The sequence below is a fragment of the Pogoniulus pusillus genome, chromosome 1 (genome assembly GCF_015220805.1).
Source record: "Pogoniulus pusillus isolate bPogPus1 chromosome 1, bPogPus1.pri, whole genome shotgun sequence".
Taxonomy (NCBI): domain Eukaryota; kingdom Metazoa; phylum Chordata; class Aves; order Piciformes; family Lybiidae; genus Pogoniulus; species Pogoniulus pusillus.
Genome location: NC_087264.1, coordinates 38,761,926 through 38,788,567, shown reverse-complemented (window position 1 = coordinate 38,788,567; position 26,642 = coordinate 38,761,926). Strand labels below are relative to the sequence as shown.

At 41.5% G+C, this 26,642-nt stretch overlaps 1 protein-coding gene across 1 annotated transcript in view; it reads right to left on the bottom strand.

Annotated features, from left to right (window-relative positions):
- Positions 1–1,228: 1,228 nt before the first annotated feature.
- Positions 1,229–26,642, bottom strand: part of PRORP (protein only RNase P catalytic subunit) — a 49,423-nt gene continuing 24,009 nt past the window's right edge. Inside the window, exons 5-8 of the mRNA XM_064148823.1 lie at positions 25,514–25,621; positions 6,511–6,659; positions 4,847–5,042; positions 1,229–2,297 (exon numbers count right to left, since the gene is read on the bottom strand). Coding sequence (XP_064004893.1) covers positions 2,157–2,297; positions 4,847–5,042; positions 6,511–6,659; positions 25,514–25,621 — 594 coding nt within the window. The 3' untranslated portion in view covers positions 1,229–2,156. The remainder of the gene's footprint in view (positions 2,298–4,846; positions 5,043–6,510; positions 6,660–25,513; positions 25,622–26,642) is intronic.

Here is a 26,642-nt window from a genome sequence, read left to right as displayed (position 1 = left end):
GGGTACTGACAAGTAGACTCCAGCAGCTTGCTGTGCATCAGTACACTTTATTAGGGTAGCGAAGCCTCTTATGTAGTGCTCAGAGGAGGTGTATGCAGTCAGCCTGGGGCTGGCACAGGTGGACAGTACAGACTGGCCCAGACCCACGTGCAAGGTGCAGATAGGTTGCCCTGTGCCAAAACAACCAATGGTTCCCACCCCAGGGGACTGGCAGGCTCAGCCCCCTGTAGCTGTGTCCGCCCCAGGGGCCAGCAGGTCCAGTCCCCTGCAGGTGTGCGTGGGTTGCTCACTGTAGCTTCCAGCTCAAGGACATTCTCCCATCACAAGTTCTCATGTTTACAGCTCATGTCCCGCTGCGGGAGAATTCTCCCACAGCGAACTATTGAAAGCTGTGATCCAAGCACTGGGGGACAGAGAACACAAAAATGTAAGAACAGCTCTGCTGGGCCAGACTCAGAGTTTGGATGCCCGAAGAAAGCTATTAAGACTCCGGAGAGCCTTTAGTGCTCGATTTCCTGAATCTGCCTCCAGTCATCTGGAGAGACTTCCAAAGGCAGAGATCTCCCCTTGGACTCACATTAACAGCTGTCATCTGTGACATGTCGTGGCAGAGTAGCTCAGCATAACAATGCTAAGAAGCCCTCATCCAGTTCTCAATAGTTGTAAACTAAGGAGTCCTGTTCAGAAGACACTTTAACAAAGTAGCATTTGCACTTCCAAGGAGATGTGGCAGTTCTCTTACAGAATTGTAAAAACTATCTGACAAATTAGAAGTAAATCAGTTTGAGGAGAGAAGTTAATCCAATCTCTTGGTGTTCCTGGTGGACTCCAGAAAGCAGGCAGCATAGAGGAGCTGGCATGTTCTGCCAGAAAAGGGGTGTGTGATGGATGCTTCCAACAACTTGATGAGTTTAAACAAAGTTCTAGGTTACCTTAAGAGGCACCCACCTCCTCTACACTTTCTGCACAGTATCTGAAGGACATGCTTTAAGCAAATCTCACCTCCTGCTGTACAAACTGATACTCGGAGCAGAACAAGTGTCAAGCTTGCTCTCTAATGTGAAAACAATAGCAAGGAACATGCTTGAATGCAAAGTCCTGATGGAACTTGTTATGGGACACTGCAAAAGCTCAGAACTGCAGGTACTATACAAAAAGATATGCAAGGTTCAGCTCATTTTCAAATAGAGGATTACTCAGCATAAAAGACAAATGGCACAAACCCATTGTATTTTATCTGAGTTTAATGTGGCATTTCTATGGGGAGAAAGATTTGCATTCAAATGTTAAGTGCAATAAATGAGCACGTTTACCCTACACACACTTACAAATAACATATTAGAACACTTTTCCTGTAATATAAACATTTTTCCTTGCTTTATAACTTGGGACAGGTTTTACAGAAATCTCTTTGCAAAATTCACTTTTGCCCTATCATTTTCCTGAAAGAATTTACAGTTGTCATATTTTTTTAATTTAAAAACACTCACGGATTTCCATAAGCAAACTATTCCAGTGACATGGAATCTTGCCAGAAGCAGCAAATTTAAGAGTGTGAAAGTCATACAACATTCCCACTGGCTGTTTTCTTACTTTTCTAAACAAAACCTTAACATATGTTGCTATAACAAATCTCTCGTGCTCTGTGTGATCAAATGAATTCTAATTAGTGTGTGGAAGTATTAAGGGCTATGTGTGACTGGCAAATGGTAAACATACCATTTGGCCTCGTTAGCTCCATTTATTGGTGGCAGACATTGTGCAGCACCGTTGTAAGCTCAGCCCTACAAATTTTGAAGGTACTTTCCAAGTCCTGCTTAATTTCTTTGAAGTAAAAAGTTTATGGATTTCAGTATAGACTAAAAAAACGTTAAGATAAACTCACCACAATCTGAAATGCTAAGAGGGAAAAAACAAGTTTTAATTCAAATCACATTGAGAGCCTACAGAAATCACCTGTAAAGATGGAAATGACAGACCTGATTTGTTCCTGATGGACAACCATTGATGTTAACAAATTTACTGCAAGAATGACTTTGACAAAGTGCAGTTACTGAAATTTCTTTAGTTGCAGGCCTCACACATTAATCCCGTAATTGTACTGCTGAGTTTTCCTAGTTGCCAACAACAAAAAAAAGCAGCTTCCTCTTATGCAATTACATTCTTCCCCCTTTCTGTTGAATGCAGAGCCATTTTCTTGGTACCTGATAGGAATATTTTTCCTCAAAAATGTTTTTATAGGGGATATGCCATGTATCACCTGTAGTCTGCACCACACAGTCATAACGGAGAGCAGGCTGTTGGATAAAGAGAGATAAAAACATTGTTTTAAACTTTATAAAATATATTACTACAACAGCAGTTAGAGGTACTTAATAATTTCCAACACCTTCATTAGAAATCTCAGTAGATTCACCTCTTTAACAACTCTTGTTTAGTTCCTTACACTAACAAAATTCTACATTTTAGTACTGGAAGAAAAACTACATCATGTTTTGTTATTTTCTGGTCTAGGAGTCATTATAGATGGTTAAAAAAACCCAGACAATAATGATCTGAACATAATGCACTCAATTCCTAGAAACAGCAAAATGATTGTTCTTCTGTTCAGCTAAAAATGAAATTGTGAGAATTAACTCAGAACGTGCAGTTTATAGGCTTGAACTGATAGGATTCAGTGATATTAATTATATCTTGCATTTATTCTTCCAGTATACTTTACAGAATGGACTTGGTCTGTGCTGAGGAGGATGTAAGAAAAGGGTTTAACAGTAACACTTCCAACAGTATCTAGTCAAATAAACAGAACAAACCACTTTTCTGGTTACAAGCAATACTAACTCAACATATGTAATACGACTACAAAGGAAACATCACTGGTTGGCAATACTCTGAATACTCTCTGTATGCATAGTCTTGGAGGTGTACTTACCCCGACAGCTTCCAGTATAACCTAGAAGCCAGCTCTGACTGGCAATGTCAGTCATTCAGATCACTTGTATGGGAATGAAGATGTGAAAATGAGTAGCCTTTTTGTACAAAATGACAGAATCACAGAACATTAGAGGTTGGAAGGGACCTCCAGAGATCATCAAGTCAAACCCCCCTGGCCAAAGCAGGATGACCTAGGGGAGTCCACACAGGAACGTATCCAGGTAGGTTTTGAAAGTCTTCAGAGAAGGAGACTGCAACTTTTCTGAGCAGCCTGTTCCAGTGCTCTGTCACTCTCACTGTAAAGAAGTTTCTCCTCATGTTGAGGGGAAATCTTCTATGTTCAAGTTTGTACCTGTTGTTCCTTGTCTTATTACTGCACACCACTGAGAAGAGATTGGCCCCATCCACTTGACACTCCTTGAGTAGTGTGTCCAGTTTTGGGCCTCTCAACATAAGAAAGATGTTGAGGTGCTTGGATGTGTCCAAAGAAGGGCAGCAAGGCTGGTAAGGGGGCTGGAGCACAGCCCTACAAGCAGAGGCTGGGGTTGTTCAGCCTGGGGCAGAGGAGGCTCAGAGGAGACTTTGTTGCTGTCTACAGCTACTGAAAGGAGGTTGTAGCCAGGTGGGAGTTGGCCTCTACTCCCAGGCAACCAGTGACAAAACAGGAGTACACAGCCTCAAGCTGCACTAGGGCAGATTTAGTCTGGATGTTAGGAAGAAATTCTCCACAGAAAGAGTAATTGGCATTTGAATGGGCTGCCCGATGGAGTCACCATCCCTGGAGGTGTTTAAAAGGAATCTGGATGAAGCACTTAGTGCCATGGTTTAGTTAAATAGAAGCTATCAGGTGGACTTGATAATATCAAAGGTCTTTTCCAACCTGGTTAATTCTGTGATTCTGTGACACCCACCTCTCAGATATTTATTGTCATTGATGAGATCTCCTCCCAGTCTTCTCCAGACTAAACAGCCCTCAGGTCTCCCAGTCTCTCCATAGGGGAGAAAGAAAGGTGGTGTAGCTAAAGCTGTGTTAATCAGATAAACCTACATTCACTGTTGGTCCCATAAGAAGAAATGTATGTATGGCAGTACTGAATGAAAGGCTCTCTTCCTTATAAGCCTGTATCTCTATGGCTGTTTGTAATGTTGAATGTTATTTTACAATTTTAACCAAAGCCATACAAAAATTAATCCGTACACGTGCAGCATTCCCTTAAGCATGTAGCAATGATGCAGACAGACCAGATAACAAACACCTGCATGATATGGAATGTCATGTGATGAATTTTTCCCTAGAAAAGTCTTAAAAAACAGCTGCATTCGTATTACTGTGCTGTTCATGGCTCACAAGGATACGTCTCCTAGACAATAACAGCAGTATTGCACTATATGAAACTAGCCTGGAAGACTGATTTCTGCAGCTGAATACTAACTGTAAACCTAACTGTTCTGGGCTTTCCTGAGAGAAATTTGATACATATGTTAGGTTATTGTTACACTTATTACATTGAAATACCAGTATTTCCCTGTGTCTTTAAAATAAAGATTAAATCCTTTCTGTTGTAAAATGAGAAGCACATTTTTCATAATAATGCTACAAGAAAAATAAGGTATTTCAAAGTTTAAAATAAATGAAAGCACTGGCACTTAGGGCAATGGGAAGATTTGTATACATAGGCTAGTATTTATATTTGTGTTTTAAATATCTAGGCAGGGTTCATTGGGGTTTTTGGACATTTTCCAGTTTGTGACATGCTTTGTGAATGCACTGAATTTTCAGCGAACGCGAGAGTTCTAAGCCTGTAAGTACAAATCTGTTTCTTAGGTTCTAACAAGAATCTTTTGCTTCCACAGTTTGTGTATCTTTAATGAACATGCTCTTTGTGCTTTCTCATTGCAGTAGGAAACTTACCAAAAAATTTATATGCTTTCCTTCTACAGAGGAGGAAAAGGCTATTTGGTGTCCACGCTGCCACTTACGGAACAGATGCCGCGTCGCGCTGTCGGAAAGACAAGCCTTGTGATCCCGAAGGAAGTCTCTAGTAACAAACATGCAGTGCTTGCCTGATCGAAGAGTGGCATATAACAAGAAGGTATCATCTTCAGAGCTTCACAAAAGAAATGGAAAAGACATCATTCACGAGTAGCTGCAGGAAATGAATCAAACACTGCTCTGGGATTTATTCATTAGCCACACTGAAAATTGCCATCACTGTTCTAGTTCCCTGGCAAAACAAACACATTCTGGTTATCATCAAAAGTTGCAGTGCAACAGAAGTTAATTGCATGCTACACAGAGCATTATTCTCTCTTATCACAAGCTGATAACAAGATGTTCTAATCTTCTGCCACAAAACTTAACAGTACAATGCTATGGGGGATAGAACTGCTAAAATTCATAATCATACCCCCAAAGCTTTGTGAAATACAATCATCACAACTGATAATAAATTATAATGTGGGCAACAGTACAAATCCATGAGTATATCCACATTAACAGATTTGTAGAGGTTGGAAGGGACCTCAAGGAGCATCTAGTCCAACCTTACTGTTTGAAAAATATATTTGACACTAGCTGATATTAAACTGAAACCATTTGAGGGAGAAATCTCTACAAATACATTTATAGTGGGCATGAATTACCATATACCTGGAGAATCTGGAGCAGAATTGTGCTTGAAAACATTTTTTGGTTGCTGTGGATTACTAGAATAGTAAGTGACAAGACACAAGATTTGTAAGGGTCCTTATTATGAAGTAACAGTTTTCCTTTGTTGGTGCTTAGGTAGCAGGAAAGAAAGCAATGAGATTCAACGGCAAAGACAACAAGGGATAGAAGTGGAGAGGAGACGAAGTAAAATAGATTTGAAACAAGGCAGACAGAAAAGACTTGCTTTGGCTGTTGGGAGAAAGAACTGGGTTGGAAGCTGCAGGATCACAGAAGAAATGGCAGAGGCAGGTGAAGGATTAACAGACAGGGACTAAGTGGAGCTGGAACTGAAGGAAAACTAAGACTCATTATACGAGGAAAGTAGGACAAGGAGATGGGACACTGAGGTGGTGACAAGTACCTAGTTTAGAGACAAGGACAGGCTTGACTGGACAAGGACCAGGGGTTCTGCTTCTTAAATCAGAGATCCTGAGGGTCCATTTGCACTCAGAGAATGTCTCCTCTGGGAGCAGCAAGGAAGTCAGTCCTACAGACTCTCCGTGCTCCTGTGCTACCAAGCAACAATGGCCAGGCACAAACTTCCTCTCATCCCTTTGCAGGGATAACACAGCAGATCATGACTGTGCACTGATGCTGCCAGATGTTCTGTAAGTTCAGGCCACTGTGGTCGCAGTAATGGGTTTGCAAATCCTAATAGACAATACAGATGTTAACATAATTCCAGGTGATTAAGTTCTTTGTAATGCAATTTTTAATATGTATTGGTTTTTTAAGCAACTATAGCAAGGGATATGTTTGCCTTCCACACACAGAGCTACAGATGCTACTAGGAGTAAAAACTACAGCAAAATGCACATAAATCAGATGTCACTCTCCATTACACTTAGCCATTTTCATCAACTTACATATTTTCAGCAAAGAAGAACTCTGCCTTATCCTGCATCTCCTTCATAAGCTCTTTTCTCCAATTTGAGGAGTTAACCAGCATGTGTTTGCGTCCCAGCACAAGCAGCCGAGCATTCCCTTTTGCCAGGCAGTTGATAGCATTAAACAGCTGCAGAAAATAAAGCAAAATCAAACATTTTCTTGGTTGTAAAAGCAAACTGACAGGAAAACACTTTCACATCTGTGTCTCAGCAACCGGGACTTATTTCCTACAGTTCTTAACTGCAACAGTAATTAAGTAGATCATTAATTTAACTCACTAATGACAAAGAACAAAACTCCACCAAACCAATTTACTGTAGGAAGCTGCTCTACCACACAGAATACACCTTGCCGTTATAAAACTTCCTCGGCTCTAGCAGCCTGACTACCATGAACGAACTCTGGACGGGCTGTATGGGGATTTCAGCAATTCAGAGCCAGCTGAGGGGACTGAATCCATCAGGTCGGGTTTAATGAATACCTGCATTAGGAAATGCCGGGGCCAAGAGGATGGCCGAGCCCTGAGCCACGCTGCCTCTACCACCCCACCTGCTGTCGGCACTGGGGAACTACAAGTGAGCTGCGTTGCGCTGCGGCGAAGAAGCCACAGTAAAAGGAATCTGTGACCTCAGGATTAAGGGTTTATGAAAGCCACATCTAGAATAGCCTCCCACTAATGAACCAACATCCTGAGGTGGCATATTCACTCCTGTGCCAACTTCTCTTTAGAGGGACTTCTCACCAGCCTCTTAGAACTGTGCCTGTCCAACAATAAGTGCTCTTCTGCCTGTGCCTTTCCTTCCCTGCCTCATCCAGACAGTTTATGGAGGCAAATAGTTCTGGATTTCAGCACCCAGGTTATTACTATGGATTAACCACAGAGATGAACTTTTACTTACACGACTAAAACTCAATAGATATAAACTATTTTTGTTTTCACAAGAGAAAAATTATCTTGTTCTACACACTCCCTTGTCTGATGCAACTTCACTAAAGAGCTTTTTATCTCATTTTAGTCTTGAGCACTTAACAGGGATGGTCTACAGGGAGTCAAAGAACACATGTAGGGGGGGTTTCCTAAATCTGTCTACTCCCACACCAGGCTGCTTCTCAAGAAAGGAAGATATGAGGCACACAGTTAACATTTGTTTTAGTCATAAAGGAAACTGAACAAAAACCCCAGCAGCAGTTATCTCTCACTTCAAAAGACATGAGTATTTTATTAATTTAGCATTCCAAATGTTACCTAAAAATGACATTATCTGCCACTGCACAATGCAAACTTGCTGTATGCAGTAAACTCTATGCAGATGCAGCCTTTGAATGGTCCCACATTGCTTAGACAACAAACATCAGATAGTTGGATAATCTGTACAAAAGGCAATTTGTTACATTAAAAAAATAGATTAGTATCATTCAAATTTGGACAGCAGGGCATATAAAAACCTGCTATCTCCAAAACCAGCAGTGATAAGATGCCATTTTTGCACAGAAGGGGAAATAAGTATGGTTAGGCTGGCTGTTTCAATTCATATGGCAAGGTGTGGCTGAGGCAGAGCAGCAAGAAGTTACCAACTGCTGCTGTTCTGCAAAAATCACTGGCTCCACAACAAGGCACTAGAAGTATTGCTGGGTTACAGGGATAACTATCACTGCATTCAGTCTTATTTTCTGTTCCTTTGACAAGGCACATCAGGATCTGTTTATTTCTGAACTACAAAGACATTTTAATCAACTGTTTTGTGGAGACTGCTAAATCCTTCTCTAAGAAACTCTTGTTCATTAGCACCTGCTGAATACATTCTGCTTGCAATCCCTTCCATCATTTCCTAGTTGGATTTCAATTATTCTGTGCTGTCCCAGTCATTGTTTAATTAGCTCTTTCTCAACCTTCTCCTACACCTTAACATTTTACTTACAATGCAAACAATTCTGTGTTCACAGCACTTTAATCATTCTGATGGAGCCAGGGTGAGCCACAAAGAAGTATGAGTGCACACAGATCAGTGGAGGAGTCAAGACTAGCTGTGCACCAGTTTACCAGATATATCTCCCAGTGTGGTTCTTCTAGGCACACTGATAATATTTTTTCTGTTTTTTTTTTTTTTTTTTTAATTATTAAGAATAATCACAGAAGCACACAAGGTTAGGGGTTGGAAGAGACCTCGAGAGATCATCTTGTCCAATGCCCCTGCCAGAACAGGATCACCTATACCAGATCACACTGGAAAGCATCCAGGTGAGTCTTAGATATCTCCAGAGGAGGAGACTCCACAACCCCCCAGGGCAGTCTGTTCTGTGTTCTGTCACCTTCACAGTGAAAAAAAACCTCTTTCTCATGTTTCCAGGGAGCTTCCTATACCTCAGCTTCCACCCACTGTGCCTTGTCCTGTCATTGGGTATCACCGAGCAGAGCCTGGCTCCATCCTCCTGGAACTCACCTTTTACATCTTTATAAACATGAATGAGGTTACCTCTCTGTCTCCTCTTCTCCAAGCTAAAGAGCTTCAGCTTCCTCAGCCTCTCCTCTTAAGGAAGACATTCCACTCCCTTAATCATTTTTGTGGCTCTGTGCTGGACTCTATCAAGCAGTTCCCTGAGGTCCTTCTTGAACTGAGGGGCCCAGAACTGGACACGATATTCCAAATGTGGCCTCACCAGGGCAGAATAGAGGGGGAGGAGAACCTCTCTCCACCTACTAACCACAGCACTTTTAATACACCCCAGAATGGCACTGGCCTTCTTGTCCACTGGGCCACATAAAGATTTAATAGACATATGTATTCAGTGTGTATGTTTTAATACTGATTTCTGCACCCTAATCTGGGAATCAGTGTAAAACTAGCACACTTGCACAATACTTTGGCTGAGTGTATACATTAATCTTTCCTTGGGACAGTCCCACTGATAGGAGCTATTTTCCCCCACATAAAGCAGTTATTTTTTACTTCTGCAGCAATGCCACTTTATGGATCATCCCCATCATCACCGACAGCCTCCTGCTCTTGTATCATAACCTGTTGTGCCAATACAATCTGTTTGTTGGGCCGTGCTGTCTAACCAGATCCCAGCACAAGCTCAGCTGTGCTCACAAACCAAGACAGGAACTTCTGGATCAGAGAAGCCAGAGTGAAAAGAGGAGGGGAGGCAGAGCAGCAGGACAGTGAATGCATGCTCCACAGGATCACACTGCTGCTGAACTCCTCACATGATGTTAAAAGCCTGGGTTTTGCAAACACAAAATAAGGCAGCCCAAATTGCTTTAACCAGTAGTTTTACATTTTAAAAATCAGTAAATCATGTCTTTAAAGAAGCACTTTTCAGGTAAGAATAATTATTAACAGTTTCCCAATAGAAAGGAACTTCACTTTGCAAATTTGTAGAAGCAGTTTTGCAGGGACCAACATTCACATTTTGCAGTGACTCCACAGCCTCTCTGGGCATCCTGTTCTAGTGCTCTGCAACCCTTAAAGCAAAGTATTTTTTCCCTAATTTCAAGACAAACCTCCTTTGTTCTAGTTTGTATCCGATGCCCCTTGTCCTATCACTGCCCACCACAGTAAAGAGCCCAGCCTCTTCCTCATGACCTTCACCCTTTAGATATTTATAAGATACCCTCCTCTCAGTTTTCTCTTTTTCAGACTAAAGAATGCCAGTTGTCTCAGGCTCTATTTGTAAGGGAGATGCTCCAGTCCCCTATAATTTTCATGTCCCTCTGTGGAGCTCTCTCCAGTAGTCCCCTGTCCCTCTTGAACGGAGCGGGGGGGGCAGAAATCAACACAATACTCCAAGTGCAGCCTCACTAGAGTAGAGGAGGAAAACTTCCCTTGACCTTCTGGCCAGGAAGACAGATTACTCTACCTCAAACTGGGAACTATGAGCAGAGCAGGATCCTGATTTCCTAAAGCTTCACTACCAGTCATCTGTTCCGATCACTAGATCACACTGGGCCATGTGTCCCAGTTTCAAAGGTCAGCTTGCTGCAGGACAGCCCTTCTCCTTGGAGACTACTGGTGGTTTCCCACTTGTCAGATGGGAAACCCCTAAACATCGCTGCTGGGAGACACACCATTCAGTGATTCAACAAGTAGTGGCTCACCTGTATATAGCATGAAGGTATAGCATGAGGAAGTAATCACCCCAGAAAAGTTTAACATCAAGTTTGTTATTAGTAAATCATGGTTGCCATTCTCTAAACATTTGGCTTCACAGACTGCCATTTTAAAATAAAATACACCTACATCAGACTGTCTGCTAATAAAAGCAACAAACTGCTCTATTACTGTAATTTTCACCTGTTAGTTCTGCTTCCCACCCATCACTGTAGCTGTGAAACTACAGAGGAAACCCTAATGCTGACCAGAGGTACAGAACTGCTGTAAGTACATTGTTAGGTGGAGCTGACCATGAATCAAGCAAGCAATCAGTTCCTACCATCACCACATTAATGTGACCTACAGTTTCATCAGTTTTAGTTCTATTTTTACATCCTGTAAACAAAGCTCATAAAACCTGTGTATTTTAGTACCACACACAAAAGAGCAAGAGATCATGGGAAACAGAAGGTTTTTTTTTCCCATGGCATGGCCAGTTACCCAGGGAAGGTAAGGTTTTGCTTGCAAGACAGGCTAGATTTTCTCACTGAACCTGGTAATTTGACCAAGGCAGATTCAATACCATTATCACAGCACTAAACACAATGGAAGCTGCTTCTTCTGCATTACTGATAACACAGTGCAAATTAGTTTCAAAGACCTCTTTACTCAAACACAGGGGCCGCATACACAGTTCTGGATCCTCTACAGATTATCTGCCTCTGACTGGCAAAGGGGTAACTATTTAGAAGGGAAAGCAGTAATGGATTAGTAAGTAACAGTCACTAAGCTTAATCAGTCTGGTTTACTTTATACTCTTGAGATAGCCAACAGCTAACTCTTGGGAATTATCCCTTATGATGTCAGGAGATCTCTGCAGTACTGCAAGAAGAATTTGCTGGTATTTAGACTATTTAGATTGGTGCAACACATGCCACATCATCGTGCCAAACTACCAGTGACCGCACTTCACACATCAGTGACAGCAATCACACAGTGGTTAACATGTTTTAACCTGTTGACATTGACTCCACACCTCTTACCCTCTCTGGATGCATTCTCTAGAGGTAAGTCTGACTTCTCTATCACAATTCATTAACATTTGCAATACATCTTTAGACAGACACCCAACTTGATTTAAAATAGATTGAGGACTGTATAGTAGCCTCAGTTTGCAAGATGATGTGATACCTAAAGATAGATCTGCTGTTTGCAGGCTAAGTTTATATTCACAGGCATCCTGAAAATGCTTTTGCAGCCAGGTCCAAACCGTCTGCTAAGACACTGAGTGCCCCTGCAGCGTCCAGATTTTCATTGCCTGAAGAACTTGGCTCAAGTGCAGCACTGGGTGCATGTAGACATACTATTTCCAGGCCAAAACAAAAGGATAGTCCATTAACCACATGCAAGCTAATGAGCCCTCTTAAGTCCTGTGTAGTGAGGAGAGTAAAGCTAAGTAACTATAAACAGATTTAGGTCAAGTACAGAAGCAATAGCATGACACAAGGATGACCATGAGCTAACAACGTGCTCTTATGGCCAAGAACACCAGTGGTATCCTGGAGCGTACTGGAAGGGGTTGTAGTTAGTAGGTCAAGAGGGGTTCTCCCCTGCCTCTACTCTGCCCTGGTGAGGCCAAGCTGGAATAGTGTCCAGTTCTGGACCCCTCAGTACAAGAAGGATCTTAGGGAACTGCTTGAAAGAGTCCAGCACAGAGCCACAAAGATGATGGAGTGGAACATCTCCCTTATGAGGAAAGGCTGGGGGAGCTGGGGCTCTTTAGCTTGGGCAAGAGGAGACTGAGGGGTGACCTCATGTTTATAAAGATGTAAAGGGTGAGAGTCAGGAGGATGGAGCCAGGCTTTTCTCAGAGATGCCCTACTCTGGCAGTGAGGTTGGACTAGATGATCTTTTGAAGTCCTTTCCCACCCTAACATTCTGTCATTCTATGTGATTTTTATTTTCCTATATTCATGGTACCCTGGCTATTATGCCAGTAACTGAGGTATCTTTAATTACAACTTGATTTCAACTGAAGTGCAGCCTGATCAAGCTAATTTCTGAAACAGTTCTGAGCATAGAAGTACTATGTTTGTAAATAAGCTGACATTATATTCTGCCATATAATAAACAATAGGTAAAACATCCAATTTCAAACCAGCTTGAACAGTCATTCCTGCTCTTTATGCTACTGATCAGCTCAAAGAGCAGCACAATACAAATCACACCTTTGTAAGTTAGCTTAGTTTTGAAAAGACTGTTGCAAATTTCTCCTATATAGATAGGGACAGGTCCATATCCTTCCCAGCAAAGAGGAATGCAAGCAAAAACAGGTTTTGAAATAGATATTGACTATTATATATAATCTAGTTGTGGCTAAATCCTGCTCTGTCCTATTTCCAAAAGGCATGACAAGTAGTGATTTGATGGATAGTGAAGCAGTGCTTCTTAGAAACACTAACTGAACCAAGGTGGAATGATGAATGCAGAAACAGGATAAATATATACACAACTTAAACATAGAATTTAAAGCTTGTGGGGTCTGCCATTTTCCATTGCCATCCCATGGACACTCTTGTATTCCTACTATTATTGTAGCAGTTGCCTACAACAGCTACAGGCCACAGGAGAGTTCCTCTTACCATTTCAGCCTGGAGAAGAGGAGGCTCAGGGGAGACCTGAGCTAGCTCCATGAGTTGGGAGATAATTTTGAGAGTGAATACTTAAGAGCCTCAGTTAGCTGAGCCTGACCATATTAGGTGAAACCATAGGCTTGCTTGACCCGAATCTGGGAAAAACATAGCCCTTGCACAAGGCAGGCACAAGCTAAGCCTGTGTACCTTGTTTACCACAGGAGCAAAACAAGTCTGGGCAGGCCAGCATCCCTGGTGCTCCAGGTTCTTTGTTCTCTTTCCAACAGTTGCTTCTCCCCAAAACAGAAGGAGGGAGAACAGGAAAACATGTCTGGGCAAGCCTAATTTTGGCCTATCAGGCTTACCACGACAAGAACTCAAGTGAGTGATGATTACTCCAAAGGTTACAAAGATGATTTTTCTTTTCATTATGAAAGAGAACATGTAAAATGTTTTGCTTTGATGGGACAGAAATCAGCAGAAACAAACTAAAGCACAAAGCTTTCAGCTGGAGGGGCAGCTATGAGGCCAGAATCAGCCCCACTTACCCTCAGTAGATCATGCACCAAGCCTTTCAGGAAGGAGGGACCAAGGAATGAATCTGTTTAATACCAGTGCTGTGTGCAGTTCTGGGCCCCCCAGGTTAAGAGCAATACAGAGCTGCTTGAGAGAGTTCAGCACAGAGCTGCAAAGATGGTTAAAGGAATGGAACATCTCTCTTATGAGAAAAGCCTGAGGGAGCTGAGGCTCTTCAGCTTGGAGGAGACCAAGAGGTGACATCATTCATATTTATAAAGATGTAAAGGGTGAGTGCCAGGAGGATGGAGCCAGGCTCTGCTTGGTGATGCCTGATGACAGAACAAGGGGCAGTGGATGGAAGTTCAGGCATAAGAAGTTCCATGTAAACATGAGGAGGAATTTTTTCACTATCAGGGTGACAGAACACAGGAACAGGCTGCCCAGGAGGGTTGTGGAATCTCCCTCTCTGGAGATAGTCAAAATCCAGCTGGATGCATTCCTGTGTGATCTGGTATGGGTAATCCTGCTCTGGCAAGAGGGTTGGACTGGATGATCTTTTGAGGTACCTTCCAGCCCCTGACACTCTGCGATTCAGTAAGAACATACTGGGATTTTCCAGGCCTAAGGAAACTTTGGGTACTTTTCTGTACAGCTTTTATACCCACCTTACACAGTCAGTCCCACGAGGCAGAGGTTCAGCTGTCTCATGTGGACCAAGGCTGCACACCCTGGCAAGTTCCTGAAAACCAGCAAAAACTTGATGCAGAGTGTATCACAAGCGACTGTAAAGTATGGGTCAGCATTCTTTTCCCTAACACAGTCATTAACTTTGATTGCACATAGCTGCAGACTCACTCATGCCATTTCACTCCTAGTAACCCTGCAGGCAGCATCCACGCCTGGAGATCCTAGGCAGTGACAGTATGAAAGCAGCCCCAACAGCTACAATCCACAAGATCTAATTTACTTGAATGCTTTTAATAATAATTTCTTGATCACAGTTTACACTGATAATACTCAATAGCTGGACACTGAGCAAGAGATTGTCTTATCTCAAGTATTTTTTAACTCAAGAGATAAGATACAGCAATTTGACAGCCAAACAACAGTCAGCTACAAATGAATTACAACTGACATTTGGCATTCATCTAAAAGCTCCACCTCCTGGGAACCACTTTTTCTGCTTGGTCACCTTTTGACCCTGTAGTCAAGAGAAATAAATGTGAGAATGCAAAAATATGACCACCAGAACAGCTTGGTCAAGATAAGCTAAGAACCACTCACCCTCTGTTTCACAAGAGGATCTATCTTTTTAAAGCAAATTTTGGTTTGGGAAGTCAGCATTACAGTTTCCAGGTATCAGCCAGTACATCTGAGGAATTGTGTTGCATCTTTCCTTCTGTGATATATGGAGATTTGGCTTTTGAACAGTAAGGTATTCAGAAGACTTAATCAAAAAAATAACAAGGTAGACGGTGGTGTTGGGAGTTGCTGGGGGTTTCCTTGACTGAAGATAAGGTGATGCAGTGAAGCCAGGAGGCCCCTCTGATGTTGAAAGAAAAGACAAGAGGGCAAGTTCATCTTGCAAAGAAGACCATCTGTTGCCTTTATCAAATGGACTCAGGAGTGGGGTTAAGGGGGTTGGGGATCGTGCTTGGAAAATGGAGGGGAATATTCATGAATATGTGTAGAGCTAATGCACTGTTATCTAGCCCTTATCCTACATAAGCAGTGTTGGCTTTTGTTGGGGTGTGCCTCCAGCAGTTTTGTTATTTACTGTGCACCCAGTGCTGTGTGCCTTTATTTTATAATAAACCTGTTAAATTTTAGAGTGAGTTTGTTTCTCACAATTATTTTGTCCACGTCCATGGAAAGAATGCAGATACCAACTCCTGGGGCATCCAGTGCTCAAGTGCAAGAAAGAGATAGACTTTCAGAGTTATTTTATCAAACTTGTCATATATCTAAGGGTTAAAACTCTGTGTCTTATTACTGGTTATGTTAGCCAGGCTGGCTGAGTGAATGGTCTTGTGGAAACAAGAGTGAGTGGGATGAGAAAAAAGAAATCCCTAAACCTACAGCATTCACATTTCTGAGTATCTGGGGATGTCCACTCAATGGAAAGTTAGAACTTTTCACTTTATAAGGCATGAAGGTATGAAGATACATACACAGCAATGAGGAAGTGGAAATGTTAAAAGCCTCCAGTTCTTTCATTTAAGCCACTTCCTTTAACTATTGAGTCTGAGGGTCATCACATATAAATGGAATTGAACAGTACAGTGCAATGCTTTACAGGGGGATCTGTGATTCTGTTAATTACCTCATATGCTGGAAGCATCACAGTAACATTAACATTAGACAAGCATAGGATAACTACTTGTAAGGAGCAGGGTAAATTAACATCATTAAGAATGACTGGTTCTCTCTGATACATGCTTGCAACATAAATATGTGACAACTTAGGACTGTGGTGGAAAGAGTCTACAAATCAATCAATCAATCAATCAGGTAGTAGTATAGATAGCATTCAAGGAATATCCATTTTTCCATCAGGCTTTCCACAAACTTACACTGAATGTAGAAGCCCAAATTCCAATGAACCACAGCTCTAACAATTATCTGCATGATGTTTCCCCCCAGTGTATAGCATTATCTACTTTATCCAAATATCACACAATTATTTTTTCATGTAGTATTTTTCAGTGAGTTAGATCAAATGCTAGTGCCTTTCAGTTTTTAAGACCTTGAGGTAGGCATCATTCTTAGAGGATGTGAAGTAAAGATTTCTATTGCAAAACAGTTAGAACAAAGGCTACTAATAAGTAAATACATATACACAATTTAAAATCCTTAGTTCAGTCTCTATCATTTAGAGGAATACAAGCCAGAATATCTAGAAAGTTGTAAAATCATGTAAGCAACAGGGAATATCAGGTTAAGAAAAAATGGAAAAGTGTTTAGAGAGTTTCCATAAGTGCCAAGCAAAGTTCTTTTGCTTTACACATGGAGTTAGGGATGAATTTATAGACAACATCGACCTCCGCGGCAGTAAACCACTAACCTGCTACTCTAGCATGATGTGCATGAGGTGACCCAGCAGATAGAAGCCTCGCTTTCAGGAGATCCTACAACTCAGGACAACCTCTGACACTTATTTCAGCTTGGGTCAAATTGATAGGACTTGCCTCTTAGAAGTAGTCTCAGAAATCCTCCTGCTTCCTAGAGTTCATTCTGTGTGACAGAGGAAGAACCCATGTACATCAGCACTGCCTATGCTAGAAATCAACCTGTAGGTGTGTGTTTGGGTTTTTTTTCCCCTCCCTGAAAATGTGAAGAACAGCAGCAAAGCTGGCCATAGTTTTCTTATTATGCTTTTTGGTACTTATATTCATCACTCCTGTTCTTTACATGATACCAATAATAAAATCCCTTATGAGTCTCAGCATTTATAGCTTAATGATGTTTTACATGCATAGATCAGATCTGATTATAGCCAATAACAGACACACCTGCAAGGCTTCTAGGAATTTCACATGCTGCACTATTCCAGACCATGTTTTGATTTCACTGATGGTAGAAAGTCACAAAGATGATGCCAAATCACTGTTTCCTGCTCCTGCTCACTGTTAACCACAGCAGAGGTGCACTACACATCACGCACAGAGGACTGCAATGGATTGCTGCAGTGGCACACACAGACCCCCAAACCTGAGGTGCAGTTAATTTTCAGTTTTATTTAAATCTTATATTCATCCCATCTCTTACACCTAAATAAAAACATTTTTTAAAAGCTTCTTTGGTGTTTTCATTGTATTGGATTGTATTAATCACAGGTAACTTGCAAGACCAAACTGAGTTGCTCACAGTCGGTCAAGAGATCAATCGTTACACAATAAAATGATGGTGTCCTGAGTCCAACCTAGAGGGCTTGCTCTTTAGTGTAATAGTAACCCTGCTTGCCATCATACACACTCAGGTAGAACAAAGAACATATTAAGAAAGGAAGATACTCAAAAATGAAAAAGAAATTAAAATCTGTGTGATATAAAATCCAAGTGTGAACCAAAACTGACTGCTTTTCAAAATACAGAAATCCATCCAGACATACATGAATGGATGCAATCACTCTTCTGAGGATGTTAGCTATATTTAATAGGACAGTAAACCCCAGCATGTCTCAGGCTCAAGTCAAGTATTTATTCTTACCTAGAACTGGCCTACAGTAACCCAATCTTCATATTTTCTGGCCCAATTCCCTTATCTTAATTGCACTGCAGACTGTCACTATTAGAGAGACTTCCTATATGAGAATAGCTTCTAAAGAAGCAGTTCAGTTCCCTGAAGACCAGGTTTCCAGTTTGGAGGCCCAGCATACTTCTTATTGCCACACTTAGAACAATTCCATGATTAGATGAATCAACTGGGTTGCCCAAAGAAAACTCATCTTGTGGTTTCTAAGGGAGAAGTGAAAATGGTGAGGCAGACACCCAGTTCAGAAGATACCTTCATTTGACTTTATCACCCAGACTTTAGCGGGACTTCTCCACAGTATACAACAAACAAGCTGTTGCCACAGTTACCAAGTTCACTGGGACATGAGTCATCAAGGCATGTTCATTCTGCTCTGCTAATTTCAAGCTAACACAGCTAGTGATTAGAATTCTTGTTATGTAAGATATGATACAATTCCCCCTCATAAAAAATGAGTGCTTGGGTGCTCCTGTACTTACCTGAACTTTTGATTTGCTGTTATTGCCATGTACAAAGGTAGAAATTAAAAGTTAACAGACAGAAACTGATAGAGATTGTTAATCATGTGTTTTACTCAGCTTTATAGCCAATAACACAGGCTGCAAGCAGTAAGAAGAGGCAACAGCAGTGGGAATCTGACTTTGGGAGAAAGCAATAAGGAGCAGTTATCAAAATGCCTGATAGTCAGATTTTTTCTTTAACCTGCTCTGTTTCTGCTGCTCTGTTCTTACCAGGAAATAAAAAATTGAATTGGAAACCTCTAGAAGGAAAAAGAGTTGCTTTGAGTCAGCTGTTGAGGCATTTAGTCAAGGAATTCTGTCAGCATCTCCTTCCACGTCACAATGCTGGGAAGTTAAAAGTTTTGAGGAAGTTTCCCTGCACTCACAGGTAGCCAAGTCTGACTTTGTGTTTCCTTTCTTACCAAATCCTATCTCCCTCCTACTCTCCCCTCCCACTGCTGCAGAATCATCAAAGGATGTTTCAGCATACCTCTATGGGGAGGGCCAAACTCGGTGGCTCAAGGTATGTGTTTCCTTGGTAGAAGCATACATACCAACCACTTCTACGAGTACTTCTAGAAGATCCAACCCACTTACATCCAGTGCACCTTCACTTGCTGTGTACTGACATACAAAGCTGACTATATTAAATGCCTTTCTATTTCTCTTTCAGCCACAAGAGGAAGCCATCAGTTTCAGAAGAACTGCACGGAGAGAAGGAAGACTTGCAGGCCAGGCCTTTCCCCAGGTTTCATAGGCAAATGAATCCAGTCTCTTTCACCTCTCTTGGGAAGCTTAAGAGCTTTGCTCTTCTGGTTCTGGTGACCCAAATTTTTGAGCTTTATTTATTCTATTTTAGGATGGCCCCAGTATAGGAGAGGAGGGAGATTTCAGCATATCGGTATCAATCTCTTATGTGTGAGATATTTAAGGAACCTCAGAAATTAACCGATAAGAGATGAAAGCAATGCTGAACGTTCCAGCCACACATGTCTAACCCTAAAAATAGGGGAGGTTTCAAGAGTGCCCCTTAGTGCTTGGGCTCCTTTCTCTTCCAAGATCATGTTATATAGAGGCTCAAGGCGACTTTCAGTGAAAATACCACAGAATCTTAATCTTTACAATTGAAATGAAAGTACAGATCTAAAGAATGAAGCATATTGCAAAGATAGAAATATCTCCAATCTTGAGCAACAGGGCAAGTATTTAATTATTGGGGAAATGCAAACTGGGGCTACTATTAGAAGACAGAAAAGGAAAAAAAAAAACATGGAAAAGGCTGGGAGCAAATGAACACAAACAAGCACATGTCCAGCTGCTTTGTTGAGCAGTAAGAGAAACGTCGGTGGGAGGAAGAACTGATGAACTGTAACAGTATGACAAATAAGACCTCTGTTGGACGTATTGATTCTGAACAGAGAATGACTCATGGATCTACTTAATTCTTGCTTCATTTACAGGCACTAAAGCATTTGAATGAATCACAGATGCTGCCAAATGAGTCAAAGAAGACAAAAAAAGTCTTTTCCATGCCTGCCTTTTTTGGGGCTTGTTTTGCAAGATAACTCAAATTCAAAGACAAGTCAAAATTCATAGCATCACTAAATGTGCAGTTGATCTCTCATAAGCATGCTGCTTAATTAAGACTGACTTGAAGACTGGAAAAAATTATGATATGAAAACCTGAGCATGTTAGTATGTGTCACTGTCAACTATGTATGCACAGGATTTAATTCCTTTGTGGCCTGAAATTTTTTAGTAAGCAAGACTCGGGAGAGAAAGCTTTACTTATTATTTTCCCTCCAAACTGTAAGTTTCAATATTTCTCCCTTTTTATAACATAGAGAATCTACAGGCTGAAGACATCACAAAGAAACAAAATTATGTTTCCAAATGAACCTATGTAGTCCATTTATAGAAATGTTGATTAATGTTGGAGCAACATTAATCTTTGAACTATCTGCCAAGAGCAAAAACTATTCCTTTGTGCACTGACAGCCTTTAGGAACTAAATCTGGAACTACTTTACCAATCTTTCAGATGTTTGAGTTTAATACTGAGATTAGAGCGGGGAAAGTTAGGGCAGAACTGACCTCAGCAGCCAAACTGTTTGAAGCAGGGAACTGCGAGTTAAGCTTTGATTCAACACACGTTTGAAATCTACATTCACTGGCTGTATACCTTGTTTGCTGTATATCAATCTGAATGTAAACTAAAAATGTCAAAATACTCCTTAAATTGTGTTTGCTGGTCATGCTCCCTCACCCCAGCACTTTACTGGAGCACAACTCACTGTAGTTCTTTCATTCTTCTCCCACAAGCAGACTGAGATGGTCCAGAGCTTAGATCTCGTGCTTGCACTTGGATTCCCCTCACTTCCCAGGAATGCTTCTTCAGACAATTGTGATAAAAAGGAAAACCCATGTAAACACAAACTGGTACAGAAGTCGTATTTAGATAACTGGACAATTACTGCGTGGAAATTCCCTCTCTTGACCTTTACAATGTAAAAGGTGGGAGCACTATGAGAATTTACAGCAGCAGAGAACAGGGAGTACCAAATGTCATTGTGCTGGCTAAGGATTTATGTAATTAGATACATCTGGAAGAAAGGATTAACTCAACCTCACAATACAGCCTGAATCAACTTTGCTTAAACTGCAAGGATGTCTAATTTATAAACTTCCATGTTTGCAGTACAAACAGCAACTGACTCATCAAGGCAAACACACATCAGGTACACTTTCAAACAGCAGCAGAATGAGGGGAAAAAAAAGGGAAAATTACAACATTGAATGGTTTTGGAAAATTGTTCCTATTGTCTGGGTTATATAGCAAAAATAATTTCCATTATATAATATCTTTTAATTAAGGGTCAACTTTAATGCGTAATTGAAGAAGCTGCAGTGAGAAGGAAAAAGGTTGTAAAGAGGTGCTGGCTAATGCTCAGTGTTGCAGTTTTACAGTCACCGTGTGTGCAGTGTCTTCAGATCAAATGATCTCATCGTTCCCCAGCCCCCAAAAATCTTCGTTCCCACCCTCATGCTACCTCCTGTTTTTGTCAATAATTGATGCAACCACATAGTGATTTGTACCAGGAAACAGATCTAGTATAAAACAAACCTGGGAAAAAAAGGGATTGAAATTATAAACCAAGAGTGTCATATACTAAAGGAACTGCCACAGAATATTCCTGTAAATCTGCCAAGTCAATAATACTCATTATGTTTTGCTAAGTACGTGCTGGCTGCGAGGACTGAAGCTGCCTGGGGCTACTGGAAATCACGTACCGAGTTTTGTAGAACGTCAGAACAGTTTGGGAATTAAATGAGTAAAAATCATTCCTCCAATTTCTGCTTTATTTCCTTCTTTTCTTATCCTTCAAGGCACTTGTGCCCTGTCCACACAACCCAGCCCCTTCCCGAGATGCCTAAGGAATGCCTAAATACAGTTACAATTTATTACGACTTAGCTAGAGTTGGTCTTCAGCAAAGCAGCTGCAGCTCTTAAAGCTACATCAGAAAGTGGAATACATTTAAATTTACCACCCCTCCCCCCCCAGCCCCAACCAACCAAGACTAGAATGCATTTAAATTACCTTATTATTGTCACATAAATCTTAGGCCTTCTCCTTTATTTTGCTGTTTTCTCTAAATCACATAAGGTATATGATGCAAAACATAACAATCTCCATATATAGTAACAGAGTGTGTTGTAAATAGAGAACAACAATCTCATTTTCTCTTTAAACCACTACTGCATACTAACTACACACTTGAACAAGAACTGTTAAAAAACAATATCCTGACTGAGTCTAGAAGCTGCAGTCATGAACCTCTGAGAAGAGCACTGACTGACTTGCAACTAGAGACTTAAAATAATTTATCTTTCTGACAAGTACAACCTGGATTGGGAAGCTTTTAATATAATATAGGTCCTTGGAAACATCTCTCAAGGCAAACAGAAGAGGTCACTGAGGAGTCACAGCATGCTCGTCTTCAAAACGGGCCAGTTATGCTGTCCTAGCCAGCCAGCTTCATCTCAGCTGTCTAAAGCCTTAGCTTTTTCACACTGTATGCTCTGCCTCCAACTTCTCTTGCATTTATGTCTCCCTCTGTCCTCTCAGTTCTGCACATGGAAGGGTTTAAAATAAGGCAAGCTGTCAGTAGCCCAAACCTACCATTCCATATGTTCCATTCGGCTGCCTCTGGCATGAAGATAGCAGCCTCATAAAGAGGAAGTTTTCTGACAAAGGATAAACTACATTGTTCAGAGAGGTCAGCATTTACAGATGGGGACTACTTGGCAGCCACACCAGTAACCAGGAAAGCAGCACAGGCAGAGATTCCTGTGGCCTTCCCTTCCCTCATCTGGAAGAAAAGGCTGGAGACATAAAAAGAGATTGTTGTGCTTTGTGGGTTTGCTCTGGTGTTTTGTTTTTTTCCTTTCTGTTTTTAGCAGTGTGGGGAAAAAAAGAGGCAGTAAAACAAGAATACATCCTTCTTGCCTGAAGTAACTAAAATATGAGCAAAGACACAATCGGTTCCTGACGTATTACAACATAAGAAGTCAGTCATGAAAAAAACAAAACAGGATTTGCTATCATCCAGCATGATCTCACATTTAAACATTTGCAATTGGAAAAAAAAAAACAACTGCAAACTCAAAAGTGAATTCTGTAACTGCATATAAAGGCATCTATCATAAAAACTGATTTAGAAGTATCCCAAGAATAGAGAGGCTCAAGAGAAAGGTCCTTAGTAGCTCACATGTCTAGAACAGCATTTTTTCTGGGCAGTGAAGGAGCTATTTTGTTGCTCAGAGCACAAACATGCACTTCCCATGGCCCAAAAGGGTACCATCCAGCCAGTGACTATCTAAGGGTATAAAACACAGGAGTAATGGGCATGTTCATGCTCTCTCCTGTGGTGATTCCACAGTCTCAGAACCAAAATTCAGACAACAGCAGCAGCAAAACATTAGCTGTTGGAAGCTCCAATTATTAACAATTTTTGTGCATGACAAGATGCAGTAATAATTAGCAGCAACAGAGTTGATAAGGTGAGCTCAAGTTACTGTTCAGCTGTGTATGAAGGAAATCCCCCTAATTTGTAAATTCCTAGAATTCACAAGACAACTGACCTGTCTCTATGTGGAACAACCTAAATGGAAGCTGATGCCTCCACATCCTTCTGGAGCTTCCTGGCATCAAGGATCCCAAAGCCTTTCCGATTCAGCTGTAACTAAGCAGGAACACAAAGGCAATTTATGCTGCTCAGCATACTAACACCTCCTACTAAGATTTCTTATCAGAAATCAGCAGTAATTATCCACCAAAACCAGGCTGCCTCTTTGCTCCATTGCCTCCAGCTGTAACAGATCATTCAGGATCCTGTTCACAGTTCCCACAATGTGATAGGCATGCTCTGAGGAAAGACATTCATCTATTTTCTTTCTCTTTGGCATCAGAGATGTGTACTTCCACATCTCAGAACACTGTACCATTACATGCCACCTGGGATTCTTCTCAGATAATCATCACTTCCTCCCCTGTCCCATCCAGACAACTTGTAAACTTCCTTTTCTATTTCTATAGCAAGGGAAGTACCCTCTTCACCAGCCAGTATCTCATGAAATTTCATAGTGGCTCTCAAACAAACATCTTTCAGCAAGTTTATTTAACCTCCCTGTCTCAGCTGCTTTTACCTACATATATGAAAGCATATCCTGCTTAAGCACAGTTTTCAAGTGGCTCTTAGAACAAAAATACATTTCTTGTAATCGCTAGAAGTAATTTCAAGAGCATGAAAATTTAAATTCTGCCTTTGGAGTACAGGTGAGCAGCTACTTCATTACTTCTAATTTAAAGTCATATTTGATTGACAAAAGAAAAACCTTAAGCCATTTCTTAGTGAAGTACTAAAAGGAATCATAGAATCATAGAATCAACCAGGTTGGAAGAGACCTCCAAGATCATCCAGTCCTACCTATCACCCAGCCCTAGCCAGTCAACTAGACCATGGCACTAAGTGCCTCATCCAGGCTTTTCTTGAACACCTCCAGGGACGGTGCCTCCACCACCTCCCTGGGCAGCCCATTCCAATGCCAATCACTCTCTCTGTGAAGAACTTCCTCCTAACATCCAGCCTAGACTTTCCCCAGCACAACTTGAGACTGTGTCCCCTTGTTCTATTGCTGGTTACCTGGGAGAAGAGGCCACCCCCCACCTGGCTACAATGCCCCTTCAGGTAGTTGTAGACAGTAATAAGATCACCCCTGAGCCTCCTCTTCTCCAGGATAAACAGGCCCAGCTCCCTCAATCTCTCCTCATAGGATTTGTGCTCCAGGCCCCTCACCAGCTTTGTTGCCCTTCTCTGGACATGTTCCAGCACCTCAACATCTTTCTTGAATTGAGGGGCCCAGAGCACCAGGAATTCTCAAAAGTAGGCATTGGTAAAAAAAAGCACAGAATTATTCTTCTGCAAGTCACCAAGTGGAAAGAACTGAAGCCAGTTACAGCTGTGTATGTAAGAACACAACTCAAATGCTTAAGGCAACAGGAACTGAAATAAAGTTTAAAGTTGTACAGGATGTGGTTTAAGTAAGGGATATTTTAAGTAAGAAGCACTCTTACAAGCCTAACTATATCAGATTATTTTTTCCATATGGTAGATTTACTCTGTTCCTCCAAATCCCTATTACTATGAAAGCATAGAGTCACACAGTTTAAGTTCTTAGGGAGTAAAATTATTATCAATACCTTAAACTTTTTACAGCTAATACAGTGAAATGTGTAAGAAGAATCATCTTCCCACTGACCATTTTTTAATTTGAGAACTCCAGACAACATTTTGAAATTCACTAAATGTGCTGCAAAAAAAACTTTGATTGGTTTCTCAAGAGGGTAAGTAATAATGAGGCACTAATCGGTTTACAATCAGCATACACAAAACTCTTCATGAATATTTAACCAGCACTTACATTTTCACACTGCTTCTGTCTCGGTTTCATGTGGGAAACATTGAGCCCATCAATAACAATATCAAATGGAAGTCGATTTTCCACAAATGTTTGAAAGGCTTCAAATTCCTGAAAGAAATAAACAAACTTTGAGTTTAACAGAAAGACATTCCAGTCACTGCTTATTAAAAAAAATAAGCAAAGCCTAAATGGGTGGATGTCATGCAGGGGGACCTGGACAAGCTGGAGAAATGGCCCCAGGTGAACCCCATGAGGTTCAACAAGACCAAATTAGGGTCCTCCTCTTGGGACAGAGCAATCTTCACTATCAATACGGGCTGGGAGAGGAGGTGATAGAAATCAACTCTGAGGAAAAGGACTTGGGGGTGCTGATGGACGAGAAGCTGGACATGAGCAGAGTGAGCTTGCAGCCCAGAAGGCAAATCACATCCTGAGCTGCATCAAAAGAAGCACTGCCAGCAGAGTGAGTGAGGTGATTCTGCCACTTCACTTTGCTCTGGTGAGAGCTCACCTGGAATACCAATTCCAGCTCTGGAACCCTCAATACAGGAAGGACATGGACCTGATGGAGTGGGTCCAGAGGAGGGCCATGAAAATGATTAGGGTGCTGGAACACCTCTGCTGAGGGAGCTGGGGCTGTTCAGCCTGGAGAAGAGAAGGCGCCAGGGAGACCTAATAGCAGCCTTGCAGTACCTGAATGGGGCCTATAAGAAGGTGGGAGAGGGACTGTCTCCAAAGGCCTGTGGCGACAGGACAAGGGGCAATGGTTTGAAATTAGAGAAGAGGAGATTTAGATGGGACGCTAGGAAAAAGTTCTTTACAGTGAGGGTGGTTGAGCACAGGAGCAGCAGGGACTGGTAACACGACTGACCTGGCAGTAATAGAGGTTTCACAGTCCAAAGCTATAAATGAAATTTCAGAGGAACTCAAAACATTGCGGATTTCATGCCTTCTGCTCAAAAGTGAAGTAGCACTTTTCCAATCTTGCCTTCTACCACACAGCCATGTAAGTCTAAATCAAAATAAATCTCCTCTGCACCCAAACAAAATGCCATAGAGCACCTACAAACCTTCCTCACAGGGAAAAACGACACAAAGGGGTTTGCCTCAGAAAATAAACTGCTGCCAG